We start from the raw sequence: 20,271 nt of genomic DNA on the forward strand, positions 1-20,271 counted from the left end.
CAAAAGAGCCCAGTTTCATCGCAGTTCAAGATGTGTCTTGGATGGTATCCCTCCAGTAATTTTTATATTTTTCAGTCCAAACCTATTTCTGAATCTGTGTATAACCATTCCTTATTTGCAGTAAATGTCTTGGTGTCACTCATTTCAGGGTTCCCTTGCTGAAGTCTTCATATAGGCCCAGTGCCAGTTAGTTAGAAAAGTTAGGCCTACATAACACATTGCCAAAAATTGGAATACATTTTCTGTTTATATCTTCCACCCACAAATTTAATGCCTTTTTCATCTTCACTAAGTAATTATTGCACATAACTTTTGCAGTTTGAGGTGCGACAGCAAAACTAGCACAAATTCCTCTTTCCTTCTTCACAATTTCACGGATAGAAGATTCATTCTTACCATAGATCTTAGCAAGCTCGGCATACAATTTTTTTTCTTTTCTTATTAAGTCAAGAACTTTCACCTTTTCAATCACCCTGTCACCAAGAAGAACTTCTCAGCGTTGGCTCTACCCAGTGGCAGGCTCACCCCATTAACAGACAGAGCCATAATCTCAGCGGTGGCCCCACTCAGAGACAGGCAAAAACCTACCCCAAGCAGAGCCTCTCATACCTCCAGGAAAGGGACCACTTCTGCACAAAAGCACATCAGTGAGGGCCAGACCCAGATGTAAATGTAAATACTCAGGTTGTAGTGATGCAGAACTTATATACTTTACCATACAAGTTGCCAAAAAAAGGTGTCATCACAAAAGGCACCAAGAATTACTGAAATAAGAGAGCCAAATGAAGCATATCCAAATTGCCATTGGCACCATCACAAAAGGCACCAAGAATTACTGAAATAAGAGAACCAAATGAAGCATATCCAAATTGCAGGACTCTTATGCTTTGGGGCCATTAATAGTAAAATATTGTAAGGGTTAATTGAATGCAAGCACTGTGATACTACAACAGTCAATCTGATAACTAAGACAGCTACTAAGTGACTAGCATATACAGGATAAGCTGGACAATGGGATGATTTGCATTATTGGTGGATGGCACAAGATTTTGTCATGCTACTCAGAATGGCACACATTTAAAACATATGAATTGTTTATTTCTGGAATTTTTCATTTAATATTTTCAGCCCAGGATTGACTGAGGATAAGGAGAATTACTGTATTAAAATTGCAAAAAAACACTACTCAAAATTATACAAAAAAGTAAGTAAAAAAAAAATTAGAACAAAAGCCTAAAGGCCTATGAGGGATGCCCTCTATGGGGTGCTGTTGACTGTCTTTAGTCTTTTGGGTGGAATGCCCAAGAATTAAAGTTTCCCAAATCTTGGGTAGTTTACTAGTCGTATTTATTAAAATTAGGTTGAGTTTTTTTAAACTTGCTGCCAATTCTAAAACCTTTCAGATTTGTGTTTATTATGGTGAAGCATAGCAGTTTTTTCCCATTTAATTCTGTGCTAGGTGTCCAAGGCTAAACCTCTCTGACCATACTTATGGTGACAGACAGGGCTGGCCCTAGGAGTTTTGTCGGCCATGCAACAGCATGATGTTGAGCTGGGCTTCAACATGTCTGATCACAAATTCTAAATAGTAGCATTAGCTAACAAAAATTCATAAGTTAATGAAAAATGATCATAAACTATATTTTTTACAGAAAGAGAGAGACGATTAACCCTTTAACGGTGGAATTTTGTCCTTGAAACGTGCATCTGCATAGATAATTAAAATCAAGAGAAGATGATACTTTTCAAATGCAGAGTAAATACGCCTGCTGTAAATTTTAATTAAATTATAACAAAGTGGCAATTATTAAAAGTTAGTTTATTTGAAAAATGAATAATTTATTGCTCCAAAATTCATTAATATCACAAATACTATCAAAACAACCTAAAATATATTGTTTTTATAATGTATTACTATTATTCAAATTAAGTGGATATTGAATCCAACATTATTTCAAAGTCAAATAGAGAAACTACAAGAGTTTCGTGCCGAATATAGAAACTATAAAAGTTTCGGCAGATCCAAGCATAAGCAGACCTTTCATGACAGGGGCAACTCGTAGTAAAGGTGGAGCAAGAACTGATCACTATCCTTAGTATTTCCCATAATATAAAATACATCTCCTAGTGGACATGTATGATGTTATACATTATGGGGGGATCACTACCCAGACCAGTTTCGACCTTTTTTTTTTGAGGTGTGTTTAAGTAAAGACCTCTCTAAAAATTAGTTGATCCCCCAGACCACTCCCTACGAGTGGCCGAAGGACCGTCCAACTCACTGTTGTTCCACAATGACAGGTTCACTCTGTCACCAAGAAGAACTTCTCAGCATTCGCTCTACCCAGTGGCAGGCTCACCCCACCACTAGACAGAGCCATAATCTCAGCGGTGGCCCCACTCGGAGACAGGCAAAAACCTACCCCAAGCAGAGCCTCTCATATCTCCAGGAAAGGGACTACTTCTGCACAAAAGCACATCTGTGGGGACCAGATGTAAATGTAAATACTCAGGTTGTAGTGATGCAGAACTTATATACTTTACCATACGAGTTGCCAAAAAAGGTGTCACATCACAAAAGGCACCAAGAATTACTAAAATAAGTTTGCTTATGCTTGGATCCGCCAAGCATAAGCAAACCTTTCATGACAGGGTGGGGGGATGACATATATCACAGTAAGCTTTGGTGTCACCTCTTTTTTTACTAATATCCCTCTCTCTGACATTAACTTTACTGAAATATGTTTTCCCCTTGATATTACTGATCTTTTTAATTTTCTTTCCTATGAACTTGCACAAGGTTGGACAATCTTGGTTTACCACAAACATCAACGAGGTGTGGGCACCCACCATTTGCTCAGCAGTTGCTATTCTGCTCAGTGTCCTCCCACTTTAGGAACATCTTAACTGCAGTGCTCTGTGAACAGCATAAAATATTGGCAGTTTCCTGAATACTTCCACCCTTCAACTGGTACTCTTCAATCTTGCTTTTTTTTTCAAAGATGATGCCACTTGCCCACATCAGTCAGCAACTTGATATGTAAGAGGCCTCCATTATCATGCATGCTGGTTTTCACCATGATATAAGGCACTTCGGAGAGTGAAATGACTGATTGTGAAATAACAAGGGTGGCCATAATATTTTGACTTAAGTGTGCATATCTAAAATATGAAAGCCACAAAATATTTGTTAATAAAAAATATAAATTTAAAAAAATTATGTAAATAAATTAATTGGGATTGATATTTTAGTTCCAGCAATGCTAGAACATGAGGCTATTCCTGGTATATCTGGTAAACCATCAGGAATGAGAGGCAGGTCTTCTAGTGTTGTTCGTGAGACAGAATCTCCTGTTGATCCACAGAGAGCATTAGACAGTTTATTAAGAGAGGTAAGAATAAATAAATGCATATGCATGATCTGTTCCATTTCTATTTGAATATCATCACTGAAATTAATATTGCTGTTAATGATGCAAAGCTGACATTCATTTTATATCCTTTTAGTTTGTGATTTCAGTTTAGTGGCATTAACCTTTACTACTGTCATGTCTCACATATGTGCATTTCCTTACACATCACTGTTACTCACTGTTATTATCATATTGCATCCATGTTTTTTTCTGAAATTTTTTTTCTAAAGAAAAGAAAGCTACAAATTCTCTTTCATTAAAACAAAATCGGAAATGCTTGAACATGATATGGAAATGTTTTGATCATAGCAAAAGAAATGCAGATATTCACAAAAGTTTGAGACTAAGCAATTAGCAAAGGGGAATACAGCAATCTGCAATGATGGGGGGGGGGATCAGAAAATAGCTCTGACATCGACAGATATTAGAATCTCAGTCAGATGCTTTAAATTAAAATAGAATATTTTTGACTATATGGATCACAGAACCCAGAAAAACAAAATTCTCCTTTGTTAGTAGCAATCATGTGGGTGAAGACAAAGAAGTGTATAATGTGAATTGATTACTGATTTCGATTTCCTTTCGTGGTAGCAGTGGTTGATTTGATTACTTTAATAAATACAGCATATTTCATAATACCAAAATTAGGAAGCTTTTAACACAGATGCAGTTCCTGCAAATCACTTTCTGCTGCTAGTCAACATCTTGGTTGATGTAGGGGAAAAAAATACATTTACAAAATAATTTCTAATATCAGTGAAATGAGTTTGTTTTGGAAGTTAATGCTAAATCCATTGAAGAGGAAATTGCCTTGTGAGTTTGAAGTAGCAAAAGATCATTGTACACTGTTACCGAGTGGGAGAAGTATCCTTCAAAAAGTCAAGGAATTCATTCAGGTAGGGGTCTCCTTTAAGTCATTAGCCATACTTAAATATCAGTCATATCTCTCCTTGAACACATTCACTGAAGATTTCACATCTAACTATAGTCCATTCCACAAACCATATACCATGAGAATGAGAAGAACCTCACATATTTCCTAACCCCCTATCCATAGTCAGCTTTCAGAGATGACCCTGATTTCTAACCCCACCTGCTATATATAAATTGTAAAATCTCACTTGTATCTATTCTATAAGATCTCCTGACTTTGTTTCTATTATATCTCCTCTCCTCCGTCTACATCCATTCCTCAGAATTTGAAGACCATGCTCACTTAATCTGTTGTGATATGCACAATTCCATAGGGGACTGTTATCATTTTGGTTACTCAGTTCTGAATTTTTTCAGCTGTTTCCTATGTCTTTGGAATCTCAATGACCATATCTGTACACAGTAATCTAGATGCAGTAAAGCCTTATAAAATGGGAGAATAACTTCCTTGTTCCTATAAGTTAGTGTGTGCTCTTTAACAGCACTGTTTCCAAGTGCAGTGACTTAACCACCTTAGCAGTGTGACTTCTAAACTTTAACTCCCTGTATACAATGGGGCAGGATCTGGAAAGTTCTGATAAACAGCTAGAACAAAAATGATATTAAAGCAACTGATATAACCACAAGAAGGAATACAAAAGGATATAAGAATATATGAACATAAGTTACCTTCATAACTTGCTACTATTATGTTCTTTCTTGCGGTATTTTATCAGTTGCTTTAATATCATTTTGTTCTAGGTTTATCAGAACTTTCCTACTCCCCCCCCCTCGTACAGTAATCCTGAAGTCTCTGGTTTCATACACTACTTCTGACAAATTTTTATTAATGTAATACTCTCCTTGTAAATGCCTTCTGTCTAAAATGCATAACCTTGCACTTGGCAATATTGAACTGACATTCATTCATATAACCATTCTATTCAAATCAGGCTGCAGGGATAGTGTGTCAACCATATTCAACATTGGTCACCCTCCCTCATAGACTGAGTATTCCACACATCACTTTCATACCTCTCAGTCAGTCAGTCACTTTTCATCATCATCATCAAATTCCTGTCATGTACCCTCAAAGGGTGTACAGGATATGATAGTACTACATGAAAAAAATTACATCATTACTAACTTCCTATCTACAATTTTCCTCCAAATCAGTCTGTTACTTGTCAAAACTCCAACATTATCAGATCTTATATTTCTATTGTCTAAGGCACTTTGTACCGTATCAATCCACCTATATTTTGGTCTTCCTCTGGGTCATTTTGCTGCCAACCAGGCAGAGAACACTTGTTTTGCTAATCTTTCCTTGCCCATTCTACTTAAGTGACCATACCACCTGAGATTAGCTCTGCTAACGCATTCCTGGATGCTGACAATGTCAAGTTCTTTCGTAATATCCTCGTTTTTAATATATTGCCATTGATGCCATCTGTTCATGCCTATAATCTTTCTCAGGACTCTCATATCTGTGGTCTCTAGTCTTTGGCCAAGTGTTTTACTTCTGACCCAGCTCTCAGATCCATAAGTTAAAACTGGTTTGAACACTGTCTTGTATACAGCTAATTTAGTGTTCCGACTAATTTCTCTCTTATTCCATATGAATTTTTCAGTTGACTTCCCACCATACCAGCTTTGCTGATTCTGTTGTCTATTTCTATATTTAATTTACCATCTTCAGTAAAAATCGTGCCTAAGTAGCTGATATGTTTTACTTGTTCCACAGGTTCTCCATTCACAACACACTTGACATTTTCAATGATTCTGCCTATTTTCATTGTCTTTGTCTTTTTATTGCTGACCTTCATACCATATCTCTTACAACAGTTATTCAATATAGTCAGAGAATCTTGCAGACTTGGAGCGGATTTATTTAGAAGTATAACTCATCCGCATAAAGCACAGAGCTGACATTAACATCTCCAATTTTGATATCATGTTTAATACCACTTTCCTTCATAATGTGATCCATATAGATAATAACAGAGGGGATAATGTACATCCTTGTCTCACACCAGATTTAACATTAAACCATCTTCCTGTACTTCCTTGAATTCTAACTGCTGACTTACATCTCAAATAAAGACTAAGTATTGCTTGATATAATGCTCCATTGACACCATATTACTGTAGCATATTGAATAGCTTCTCTCTTGGCATCTTGTCATATGTCTTTTCCAAATCGACAAAACTTAAATACAGATCTTTGTTATATTCCCATGCTTTCTAGACTATTTGTCATAAAGTGGAGATCTGATCCTGACAGCCTCTATTTGACCTGAATCCAGCTTGTTCTTCACCCAGCTTTTCTTCCACAATTCTTCTCAACCGTTTCTCAAGTATACTTACATAGATCTTGCCAAGAACACTCAGTAGGGAAATACCTCTGTAATTCTCGCATTCAGTTTTATTTCCCTTTTTATATATGGGTACTATGAGAGCTCTATTCCAATCATCAGGAATTCGTCCCTCTGTCCAGGCTTTCTGAACTACGCAGTGCAACCACTGTAAGACTTTTATACCACCATACTTCAGCATTTCTGGTCGAATATCATCCACTCCTGCTGCCTTTCCACATTTCAAGCCTTTGATGGCTTTTTTCTACTTCAAGTATGGATATGTATTCCTGACTGCATGCCTGGTCAGTGTTTTTTATCACTGTGCTGTCATCACTGCTTGTTTCATTTAGCAAATTTTCAAAGTAATTACTCCATACTTCAAGGATATCATTTTTTTTTCCCATTTTCATGTCACCTTTATCATCTCTAACTCCTTTTAGCACTCTTTTCTCCATTCCTAAGCTTCTTCAACAACCTCCAGAATATTTTACCACCTTCTTAATATTTATTTTCAATGTTTTTGCCGAAGTCCTCCCATGACTTTTGTTTAGCTAGTTTTACACACTGTTTAGCTTTCTTACATTTGTCTCTGTATTCTCTAAGAGCACAAGCTGACTTATTTGTCAGGAATTTTTGATATGCTTTCTTCTTTTCCTTCACTGCCTCTTTAACTTACTGTGTCCACCACGGAGTTCTGATTTTTCTGTCCTTGCAGACAACCTCACCACATGCCTCTCTAGCTGAATCAATCAGGGTTTTCTTCATGACTTGCCACTGAATCTCCAAGATTTGGTTCCTGTTCTCAAACTCTTTCAATTTTTCTTCAATAATCTTTGTGTATTTTAGTCTACAGTTCACATCTGAGAGCTGCTCAACTTTTATTCGCTTTAAAGCTTTCTTACATATCATTATTTTCAATATGAAATTCAATTTTATCCTGCTCAAGACTAAATAGTGATCACTTCCAATTTCAAATCCTCTGTACACTCTGGTGTACACCAGGGAGAAAACATCACTATCAACAATAACATAGTCAATGAGACTTTTGTAATTCCTTTCCTCTTCTCTCCATATGAATTTGTGCACATTTTTATGTTGGAACATGGTGTTAGTAGTAATAACCAGTCCATGTCCTGAGCAGAAATCCAACAGATATTTGCCATTATTATTAGCTTTGCTCTTTTCTCCAAATTTTCCCAAAATATTTTTGTATGTCTCACAATCATTTCCTACTCTGCTATTTAGATCCCCAACAAGGACCAACTTTTCCTTTTTCATTGTGTCAGTTGCTTTTTCTAAAGCATCAAAAAATTCCTCCACGTCTACCTTAGTTAGAACCTTCTGTGGGACCATAGGCACAAATAAGTCTCATTGTCCAGTTCCCCATTCTCATATTTGCCCACATTACTCTACTTGAGACTGACTGCCATTCAAGAAGATTAGCCTCGTATTTTGTGTTGAATACTATGGCTACTCCTTCTTTTCCTTGATTGTCATTGCCTGAATCCTTGTAAATTTGTTTTGCAAGTTTTGGAATCCTGTCAAATGTCATTGGCATATCCATTGTATATCTATTCCCCTTATCTTACATTCGATTCACTCTGTTATAAAACATGAGCAGACTGCTAAAGCAAAACCTACCTTTAACAAAACCATGTTGTCATATATAGAGGATCCCAGTGTTGTCTACCACCTTCAAATGCAATTCCTGACAAACCTTTCCAATACCTTGACAACCACATCAGTGATACTAATTGGTGTATAATTAACTTCATCAGTTTTACTTCAACCATTGTATAATGGAATTATCTTGCTCTTCCTCAACTCATTACTTGTGCCAAAAGTTAAACTGATCAATCAGGTCAGGAAGGAGTTGCATTGGCAACTCTTTTGCACATTCCTTCACCATCCATGTCGATATCATATTCATTCCCACTGCTGCAGTGGAATCACACTCTTGCAATAATTTTTAAAATCACCAACTCATTTATCTCTGTTTTCATCCACTTCCTCCCCTTCTTTCAACAGCCAGGCTAATTGGACTGTTTGAAATATAATCTTGCTAAATGGAACACTTAACAACTCAACTATTTCTAGTGTACATCTGATACTTTTCTACCATTCACATGGTAGGATTATTATTCTTCCATAGTCATTCTTCCTTTTACTTACTACATAGCAATAAAATTCTCTTAGATTTTCCTTGGCATGTTTGGCTGTCTTTCATAATCTGGCTTTGCTTTCTCCATAGCTATCATGCTCCTGGCCTACTGTTTTTTCTACTCCTGAGCCTTATCACTCTTCTCACAATATCATATCCATAAAATTCTTTATTTATATACACACACACACACAGCTCCTGCTTCAAAGTGTTATTCACCTTTAATTCCCATGCAGTTTATTCTCCCAACTCTCTGGATTCAGTTAATTCCTTTACATAGCAGTTTCTCATCCAAAACATTGCATCAAGCTGTCTTTTTATTTGTTTGATAATCACCATCCTTATATCTCCCTGAGATTTATAATCTCAGGGAGATTATAAATTTTGTCCTTAATGGTACAAAAGTTATAGAATACTAGAGCACTATGTGGTTATTCAGAAGAGGGTTTACCTGTTGGCATTCTCACAAGAAAGTCTGGATTATTGTCTCCATTTTTATTGATTATGTTTTGTTCAAATTTGAACTATTTGTTGAATAGAATTGAAAACCTATTGAAAAAGTGCAAATATTCCATTTAAGATTATTCTTCTTCTTGATAATATTCCTCATCACTCTTATTGATCTCAGCAATAACATTAAGAATGTGTTCCTGCTACCCAACTCCACCTCTCTGATCCAACAGATGGAGTAGATTAGTACATCCCTGCAACATTAAAGTTCTAATTGCATTGAATATTCATCAACTCTTTACCAAATTGCTAAGAGATTAGAAACTTGACAGATGACAAGCCAAGTATAGAAGACTTCTATACTTGGCTTGTTATAATTGCAGTTAAGAAGGCCACATAGTTGGTGATTCCTGAAAAGTCACATAAAAATACTCACATGAAGTGTGTAAGAAAACCTGGTCTAAAGTCATCAATAATGTTACTGTTCTGAAATTTGAAAGCAAGATTATCATCAAAGGCTCTAAGGCTATCATCATAATGCCTCCGTTGTACTGGCTTTGAGAAGATTGCATCTCACCCATGAGATCTCATATTGCTGTTGGAACAAATAAAAAAGGAATTTGAGTGGTGCTGAATGAGGTGAACTCCATTAAAACTGTCGATGGAGGTCTTTGCATTGATTTTCACGCATCTGGTTGACATAACAGCAGTTGTAATGAACAAGGTCTAGATAATAACTTTCTCTCATAACTTTAGATCTCATCTAATGATGAGGTCCAAAGTTACGAGAGAAACAAACGCTGTCTTTAACTGCTGTAAAGAGCTTTACAATATAGTCCAAAGAAAGCGTCAACTTACTCCTCCATCATTCACTTTGTGAAGTAGCATTCAACCACCATTTCTCTTCGAAATGTCGGGTTCAATTCAAGTAATAACCTTTGATGAATTTTTTTTCAGTATGAAGTAAATCAAGTATTATCTGTGTGTGTGTGTGTGTGTGTGTGTGTGTGTGTGTGTGTGTGTGTGTGTGTGTGTGTGTGTGTGTGTGTGTGTGTGTGTGTGTGTGTGTATCATTTGAATACCATTTAATATTTCAGTTTAATAAATTAACTATTTCACAGGAACAGTAATGAAAACTGTTTCTGTAAAATATCTAATTTAATAAATTTGATTATTTTAAGGTTGTAATAAATTTGGGCATTTTTAATTTTAAATGTCTTGATTTTCAAATAATAATCCTTATCAGAAAAGATTTAAGATGATTTCTTGATTGTTGGAATAGGAAGCAAAATACACCATGCACCTCAATTGTTTTTTTTGCAGTTAAATTGTTTCTATAAGTTGCTAAGCATCTATGGAGTTGATCCTGAATTAATAAGCCAAGTTTTCAAACAGGTAAGGACTAAAATTTTATTAAGAACATTTGGTAATATTAATGCATATGCTTTCCATGAATAAACATGTAATTCATCTTGATGAATTCATTTGTCATCCCCATGAATCACATTTGATTCCTTTCTCTTGATTGGATTTATAATTTTAAATTTTATTTGTAGATGAAATAAAAATGTATGGGTGTGTTAGGTGGATCCTGTATGTGTGTTATATATATGAACATGAATGTGATACAATGTGGTACATTTTATTATGCACGTATAGTTCTTTGATGCCAGATGAAAAGGGAAATGTTAAATTTGATTTAAAAAAGTGTTAAATTCGTATTGTATTCCATTATATTGGTAATCAGAATATTGTATTCCACAATATTCTGATTACCTCAAATTGAGATAATCAGAATGTTGAGAGCAAATAAAGGAACCATCAGTTTCGTGAAATTGTACATGGTGTACAGGGTGGCCCAAAATGTACCTACCAAGTTTAAATTCAATTTTCTCTGCAATTAGCTGGTATAATTAGAAAAAAAAAAACTTTACCAACACATTATAGCCATCAAATGCAAATGGCTTGATTTTTTTTTTCTCATTTTATAAACTGTGAAGATGGCTTTTATATCAGAGAGGAACAGAAATTGGATCCATTTGAAAACTCTCTCCATCACAAAGCACCTGAAAATATACTAAAACAAATGCTCTTATAAAATAGTCTGTTTTTAAATGCTTATCTCAATGTTTTATTAGTAGATATTTGGGTGTGGATGCATTGTTTTGTATGAGTGATTACTAGGTTTATACAAAACACATATGCTACAATGAAATAACTATTAACTGTAAATATTTCATTTTATGTATCACAAAAACATTGTGATATAAGTAAACATGTAAATTGAAGAACAATAATGGAAATCTGATGTGTGTATGTTGAATAAAAAAAATTATTTAACACAGTGGAGAATAATTTAAAAAATTTAGAACAGAAAGGCAGCAATTACAATTTAAGTTAGGCCATTGCAGTAAGCTTCAGCACTTTGAATAAACATTCAGATTTATAAGTACAGCTATGGAAAAGTTTAGTATTACCCTGTGGATAGTATTGTCAGCTCTTTGTCAAGTCAAACCATATTCAGCTTATCAAACCTTTATTAGGTTTGATAAGCAGAATATGGCTATGATATTCTGTTTTTTTAATTGATCTTGTTTGACTAAAATAAGACAAGTTGCAAGAACATGGAACTTAGTAAACACTGGGTAGAAGCAGTGGTGACAGTGTTTGTCTTTTGGAAAAGGTAAGTGAATAGAGATTTGGTTGATGGGTTTGAAGCTGTTGAAGAGTTGGAATTTCTTCAAAATCTTTGTTTCAATATCCTCCAAAGGATGCAGAATTCCTGTTTCTTATGAACAAAGATTTTGAAAAAATTGAGACTTATTAAAATCCAAACGAAATGCATGATGAGTACTATGAATGTTTATGATTATTTTGAACTGTATTTAATTGATCAAGGTTATCTAAAATCACTGTTTTTGGTGTGAGTCAAATTAAAATAACAATGGAATAAGAGCTACATGCAATGGCAATCAATAGATTTTCTTTTCTTTTATTGTTCAACATCACATGCAAGAAGTCACAAAGCCTATAACATAATGGTTCTGTGTAGCCATATTGTTGGTGGCTATGCTACATGGATGGTGTGTTCTCCATTCAGCCACGTGGCTAGGATACATTGGAAATGTTTTAGCACACATCAACAGCCAACATCCAAGGATTGTTACACCGTACAAAAGGAAAACAATAGTTGTCTGCCCTTTCTTGATACTCTAGTCACCAAACTACCTAACAGATCCTTATCCTTGTGTCTACAAAACACCTACCCATACTGATAGGTACTTGTTACCCCCCCCACACACACACCCAGCAACATGGTGTTGTTAAATCTTAGCTAATCAAGCTAGAACCATTTGCTTGGACCACACTAGTTTATCACACAAATCAATCACATCTGTGACATTTTTTTTAGACAGTGGCTTTCCCTTTTACAAAATCAGCAGAACACTGCCCATCCCTCCCCCAAACCCAACCCTTCCCAAAATTCAGAACACAAAAACTCAGTTGCCATTCCCTATAAATAGGGCACCTAAAAAAAAATCTCATGAGTGTTTAGAAGGTACAACATGCAGACTATTTTCAAGCTATATCAGTAATTAGCTACCTTTATCTGCTCATTAAAAGATCCTTTTCATTCATCTAGATCAGTGTTTCAGTACCTTTTTATCCCTTTTAAAATTTTAGTAATACCAACATAACCTCTATCTGGCAAAGGCAGTTTGGGAGGAATTATAATATTTCATCCAAACTCAAATAATTATAAAGGATCTTTTTTTGAATCATTTTTGATATAATAAATTACAAATGTGAAATTTTTTAAATTATTAAATACAGTTTTGGGTATAGAAATCCAATATACATGCATTATAAATGAAAATTATGATAACAGAATTTCCAATCACATGGTTTGAACTATTTGAATTTAAACTTTTAATGCATACATTCAAACCATATGATTGAACATGATTCTGCCATTGACTGCATAGAGCCCTAGTGGAGATCATTTGATGCATTATTATTATTATTATTTATTATTATTATTATTACGGGTATCTCCATGGAGTCAGTAGACTCATCGCGGGAGACCCAAACTAGCAAAACAATATCTGTCATATCTCTTCTTGAATTCATTTACAGATGAAGAGCTCACAACAAAGTCAGGCAATGAATTCCACTCATTCACCACCCTCCAGGCAAAAAACCTTGTTCTGACACCTTTGTTAACCACACTCTTCTTTAATTTCCAGAGATGACCTCTTGTTCTTCCATCACTATCACACAGCTGAAACATTTCCCCTGCATCAATCCTATAAAAACCTTTTAGTAATTTGAATGTTTCTATCATATCCCCTCTTCTTCGCCTATCAACCAATCTCTGCAATACTAATGCATACTAACACATACTTTTTATTTAAAACTTCCTTTAGATTTTTTTAGTTATTAAAATATTAATTATACAAGGGTGGTCTGAAAAGTTCTCAGCCTCGACCATAGATGGCAACACTATCAACAAGAGTTTTTTTTTTGTAAGTTGGTACATCTGTCATAAGCATCCATGTGAAATTGCAAATCATTCTATCAAGTAGTTTGTTTTATACAATTGTCTGAAGCAAAAGTGTTGGCTGTATCCCTTAAAATGGATAAAATTGAGTATCGTGCAGTTATAAAATTCTTTGTAAAAGAAGGTTTAATGCCAAAAGAAATTCATAAAAGTTTATGGGCACTTTTCTCCTTCATTTTTCGACAATTAAGAAATGGGCTGCCGAGTTTATACTCAGCTGTACCAGCCTTGAAGATGATCCACATGAAGGACTTTCAAAAAGTGTAATAACACCAGAAATCATTGATCAAGTGCACGATATGGTATTAGATGACCGGCAAGTCAAAGTGTGTGAAATTGCTGAGGCCATAGGCATTTCAAAAGGACATGTAGGATATATTTTGCATGAAGAATTGCAAATGAAAAAGCTTTGCGCAAGATGGGTGCTGCATTTGCTTACAGCAGATCAAAAACACACTCACATGAAAATCTCTGAACAGTGCTTGGAGTGTTTTAACAAGAATAAAACTGATTTTGTGCATCGATTTATTACTATGGATGAGACTTGGATTCACCATTACACACCAGAATCCAAACAGCAGTCAATACAGTGGACAGAAGCCGGTTGTTCAGCACCAAAGACAAAGTCGGTTCCATCAGCAGGAAAGGTCCACCACCATTATCCCATCCCTGTAGTGATTCTCAGTAAGATCTGCAAAATACCCCTCTACAGGGGTATTGATGTTTTGGATGCTAAAGGCATTTTGTTTAATAATTATCTTGAAAAGGGTAAAACAATAACCGGGGAATATTATTCCGATCTTTTAACCAGACTAGACGAAAAAATTTGCGAGAAAAGACCCAGTTGAAAAAAATCATCTTTCATCAGGGCAATGCACCTGCCCACAAAGGTATTTTGCCAGTGGGAAAATTAAGAGATCTGCACTATGAATTGTTGGAACATCCACCCCAGTCCCCAGATTTGGCTCCCTCTGATTTCTATTCTCTTCCCAAAACTAAAACTCTTCCTCGCTGGTCAGTATTTTTCTTCAAATCAAGAGGTGATTGCAGCTGTAGAGGGGTATTTTGCAGATCTTACTGAGAACCACTACAAGGATGGGATAATGGCGCTGGAGCATCGCTGGAATAAATGTATTAACCTATAATAGATTTAGTTTAATACTTTATCCCAGTGAGAGCAAACAAAGTTTGCGCCTGAAAATATCTTCAGGACTAAATATAGTGTTGTACTATCTTATCCAGTAAGTAGTGCAACACCAAGGCAACTCGTGGCAAAGGTGGAGCAAGCTACCAGGCACTTCTAACCCAGTATCTCCCATAATGCAAAACACATTTCCTATGTGGATATGTATACTGTTATGCATTAAAGGGATTGGCCATCTACCCAGACTAGTTTCGACCTTTATTGAGGTCTCTTCAGTGGGAGCCAGGCCCAGAGCTGGAGATACCAGGCAGAAGCAGTAGCGAGTCATCTGTGCCTATGGGAGTTGCCAAAAGGTTTATCACCTTTTTTTAAAAATTACTCTGGATTTAGAGAAAGATGTTGAAAATTTATTTATCACTAGGTTAGACTATAATAGATTTAGTTTAATCCTTTATCCCAGTGAGAGCAAACAAAGTTTGCGCCTGAAAATATCTTCAGGACTAAATATAGTGTTGTACTATCTTATCCAGTAAGTAGTGCAACACCAAGGCAACTCGTGGCAAAGGTGGAGCAAGCTACCAGGCACTTCTAACCCAGTATCTCCCATAATGCAAAACACATTTCCTATGTGGATATGTATACTGTTATGCATTAAAGGGATTGGCCATCTACCCAGACTAGTTTCGACCTTTATTGAGGTCTCTTCAGTGGGAGCCAGGCCCAGAGCTGGAGATACCAGGCAGAAGCAGTAGCAAGTCATCTGTGCCTATGGGAGTTGCCAAAAGGTTTATCTAAAAGGTTTATTTAAAAGGATTAAACTAAATCTATTATAGTCTAACCTAGTGATAAATAAATTTTTAACATCTTTCTCTAAATCCAGAGTAATTTTTAAAAAAGGTGATAAACCTTTTGGCAACTCCCATAGGCACAGATGACTTGCTACTGCTTCTGCCTGGTATCTCCAGCTCTGGGCCTGGCTCCCACTGAAGAGACCTCAATAAAGGTCGAAACTAGTCTGGGTAGATGGCCAATCCCTTTAATGCATAACAGTATACATATCCACATAGGAAATGTGTTTTGCATTATGGGAGATACTGGGTTAGAAGTGCCTGGTAGCTTGCTCCACCTTTGCCACGAGTTGCCTTGGTGTTGCACTACTTACTGGATAAGATAGTACAACACTATATTTAGTCCTGAAGATATTTTCAGGCGCAAACTTTGTTTGCTCTCACTGGGATAAAGGATTAAACTAAATCTATTATATTAAATGTATTAACCTTAAGGGAGATTATGTTGAAAAATAAAAATAATTTTAAAATTATGAATTCGTTTTTTCATTGTTAGGCCGTGAACTTTTCAGACCACCCTCATAGAATAGTCCTGCACTTATCTGCAACAATACAGTGACAAATATAAAAGTATTTACAAAAAGAAAGAAAAGGGAAAAAAAATGGTAAAAGTGCATCTTACACCTAAAGACTATTTGTGTACCCCCCCCCCCCCTGGAGATATGTGTACCACACTTTGGGAAACACTGATCTACTTTATCTTTGAGGTCTACAGTATCCCTTGCTCCTGCAAGCTTTCTTGTTTTGGATGAACAGGAAGAACCATCAACGTCCATCTTGAGGAACACAGAGATTATGTCCATTACATGCACTACAACTGCTCTGGAGAGCAGATCATGCCATGCCATGGATACAAATCACAGGATCCAGTGGGGAAAAATCCCCCTGTTGTACAGGAACAGGTATAAATAAGAGAGAGTATTCCTAAAATCTGACTCACTTTACCCAAAGTATAGGAAACCGTTATTTGAGACCTTTAGTGACACCACATGCATAGAGAATGCCAATTAGGACTGTAGGATCCTGCCTTTCATGCTCTGTTTGCCTTACTACATACTTAGTTATATTCTTTGTGCTCATGCAGATGCCTTGATGACTAAAGCAAAATATTGGCATAGTATATAAATCAAGTGTATATTAAATCCAGCATTATTTCAAAGCCGAATACAGAAACTATAAAAGTTTCATACGAAATTTGACTAGAGAGCTTATAGGAATCTTGCCGGCATTTACAAGTTGTTCTAGCCAGACCTTATACGAGACATGATCGCTTTGCCCAAGCTTCCATATATTCGCCTCCTATTGGTCCATTTTGATAAGGTTTCATTGGCCTGACAGCTGTTTCGAATTGATTGGTTCTCCTCAGAGACCAGGCATAAACCTTAAGAGCAAAAACTCTCATTCAGTACTAGGGAACTCAGAAGCTTGGGCAAAGTGATTATGTCTCCTATAAGGTCCGGCTAGGGCAACTTGTAAATGCCAGCAAGTGTATTCCCGTAAACTTTCTGGTCAAATTTCATACAAAACTTTTATAGTTTTTGTACTTGGCTTTGAAATAATGCCGGATTTAATATCCACTTGATTTATATAATTTTGCATCGCCAAAATGAAGCCTTTCGGCTCTTTATTTTACTAAATATTGGCATAGTAATTTATTAGCTAATAAATTTAGTTAGTAATCATTATCTCTAGATGTGTATTTTCTCTATTAAACTTCATCATTAATGATAACCAATGTATAAGTATCCATACTACATTAGATGGATGGAGCACTAATAATTATACCATTAAAGACAAACACATATGCAAAATAATTAGGCCCCTATAATTTTACCATATCCTCCCCTTTTCGTCAGCTCTGTGTGCAACCCGTAATGTGTTTCTTGAACAGCTGAAGACTGTTCAAGTCCTTATGGAAGGAACTGGAATGAGAGAAATATGAGCATTTGGTTTGGAAAGTTTGAATATTATGAATGTGCTAGAAAAATAGAAAAAACATTGCTTAACAGAACATCTGGGTGAAAGTGGCATGGGTCTAAGAGATAGATCATCTGTTAAGCAGACTAACCTCTTCTCTACAATATCAAGCATTTTGGAGGTGGGGGGGGATTTTTACCACAAATGTGAAAATAGTATTCTAATGCAGAGCAGATTTGGGATTTATATTATGTTACAAGTGTACCAAGAAAGAAGTAGTGCCTTTATCAGAAAAGGATACCAATCTTTATGGAGATTAAGGAGGATATGATGTGTTTCTTTGCAAGGAAAGGTGAAAATTTGTTTGTATCTGTACTTTCTCTAAGATCTGTTAACTTGTATGGTTCTATCACATCTCCTCTCCTCCTCTGCCTGTTCCTCATAAACTCTATCCTTGAACTCAATGGTTGTACAAAAATTGTTTTAATGGAACATGTGCACTAGACATATTAAAATAACTTTCATGGCTTACATATGTAACAAAAATTATATAGAATTTTATTCAAAAACTCCAATATATTTCATCCAACGTTACATGGACATCATCAGGAAGATGGACCTTAACTACGTTCAAAAGATGAATCACAACAACAAGTCATAAATCGTGCAGATATTAGCTCATGTTTCAGTTGCAGTTGAAGTATATGATATTACACTATTAAAGTTCAAAGAACACAATCTGGCTTCTGAAAATAGCATTGTACTACTGATCATCTAATCTAATTGGAGGCTTCCATTAGAGATGCCTTCCTAAAATGCAAGCATCTAGGATCAGTTCTTTGATATGGAAAAAGTTTGACACTGCTTGTAGATTTGGAATACTTAAAAACTTATAATTTTTGTCTTACAGGGGAATCTCTTTTTATCGGAAACTTCTTATTTAGCCAAATCTTCTAAGTCTGTGTGGAAACTGCCTTTTCCCCACCCTATAACCAAGAGGAAAGAGTCCCACAAGTGTCACACTTTTTTGCAATTAAGGCCAAGTCAAAAACAGAACAACTTCCTACAACAGTAATACCCTTTATGTGGATGACCTTACCATGCTTCTGTCATTCATAATATGAGAGTCATAGAAAGACAGCTGGAGCAAGCCATTGACTATCTCTCAAAATGGGTGCTTGGAAATGGGTTCGTATTTTCACAGCAGAAAACAGTTATGTGCGCTTTTGCTGCAGACGTTGTCTTCATCCTAGTAACTCATACAATCAGTAATCCCAGTCACACCACAAACTAACTTCTTGAGAATGACATTTGACAGCAAACTCAGTAGTTTCCTCCCCCACATGTCAGTTACAAGACAAGTGCCATAAAGCAGTGAACATTCTATGCACCCTGTCTTTCACCTATTGGAATGCTGACAGATGTTCTTTACTTCATTTCATTTGTACAGGAAATTGATAAGATCAAAACTTGACTATGGATCTCAAGTATATGCTTCTGCCAGGGAGAGTATACTGGAATGGCTATACTCACCATGAAGCCATCAGAACTGCAACCAGAACATTTTGCACATCACCTATTCCTAATCTGTATACTAAGGCAAATGAACCACCTTTGTCACTTTGACCTTAACAGCTGTGTTATATGCAACAAAAATAAAATTCCAACCAGACCATATGTGGCTAACTATCTTTCGTCCACAATGGGAGGATCTTGACAATATTCAACAGATCCATAAAAAACTCTTTGGTTTGTGGATAAAAGCTCTCTTACAAGCTCTAGAAATAGCAGTAGTAAACATAACTCTGATGCCACCAAGCACACTTCCACCATGGTAGTCATACATGCCAGCATGTAGCTTTTCTTTCAGCAGGGAACCGAAGTCATCTACTCCTTGCTGTCTAACAGCAGCTCTTCGAAGCTCATAGAACTGAATACTCTGATTTTTTGACTGTCTACACAGATCACTCAAAATCAGAGGACCTAGTGGGATCATCTGCCATATTCCAGACAACATTATAACTTAAAATTCCACTAGAGTTTACAGCATTACAGTATCTTTACTGTACACGATAGAGCTTGCACTAAAATACATCGGATTACATCGCTACCAAAGGTATATATAATATATTTAGACTCGCACATCCAGTGCTCTCTCTCAAATCCAACACCTCCTCTTTCAGATACAGAAGCTACACTTTGATGTGTGCTTCTGTTGGATTTCAAGCCATGTTGAGCTTAAGGAAAATGAAGCTGCAGATACTGTAGTTAAATCATCATTTCTCAAGCATCCACCATCTGCCTGTACCATACACAAATTATCAGCAGATATTGTATTCTGTCTCAGTGGCAGCTATCTTGGAATATAGAAACTAATAATAAGTAGCTAGACTGCTACTAATAAATAGCAGTCTAGCTACTCTGCACAAGGTTCAGAGTAGCTAGACCTGCTTCTTGCTCCACATAAGTCATAGTCATCTTATGCACTCCTTCCTATTGAGGGATGAT

At 36.0% G+C, this 20,271-nt stretch overlaps 1 protein-coding gene across 3 annotated transcripts in view; it reads left to right on the plus strand.

Moving 5' to 3' along the window:
- The window catches only part of didum (dilute class unconventional myosin), a 696,374-nt gene that overhangs the window by 620,013 nt on the left and 56,090 nt on the right, over positions 1 to 20,271 (plus strand). For all 3 annotated transcript variants that reach the window (XM_090402302.1, XM_090402303.1, XM_090402304.1), the window contains 2 exons: positions 3,253 to 3,392; positions 10,617 to 10,688. In XM_090402302.1, the coding sequence (XP_090258428.1) occupies positions 3,253 to 3,392; positions 10,617 to 10,688 (212 nt within the window). The remainder of the gene's footprint in view (positions 1 to 3,252; positions 3,393 to 10,616; positions 10,689 to 20,271) is intronic.

Source organism: Typopeltis vanoorti, chromosome 13 (assembly GCF_054136105.1).
Source record: "Typopeltis vanoorti isolate ZY-2024b chromosome 13, IOZ_Tvanoo_1.0, whole genome shotgun sequence".
Classification (NCBI taxonomy): Eukaryota; Metazoa; Arthropoda; class Arachnida; order Uropygi; family Thelyphonidae; genus Typopeltis; species Typopeltis vanoorti.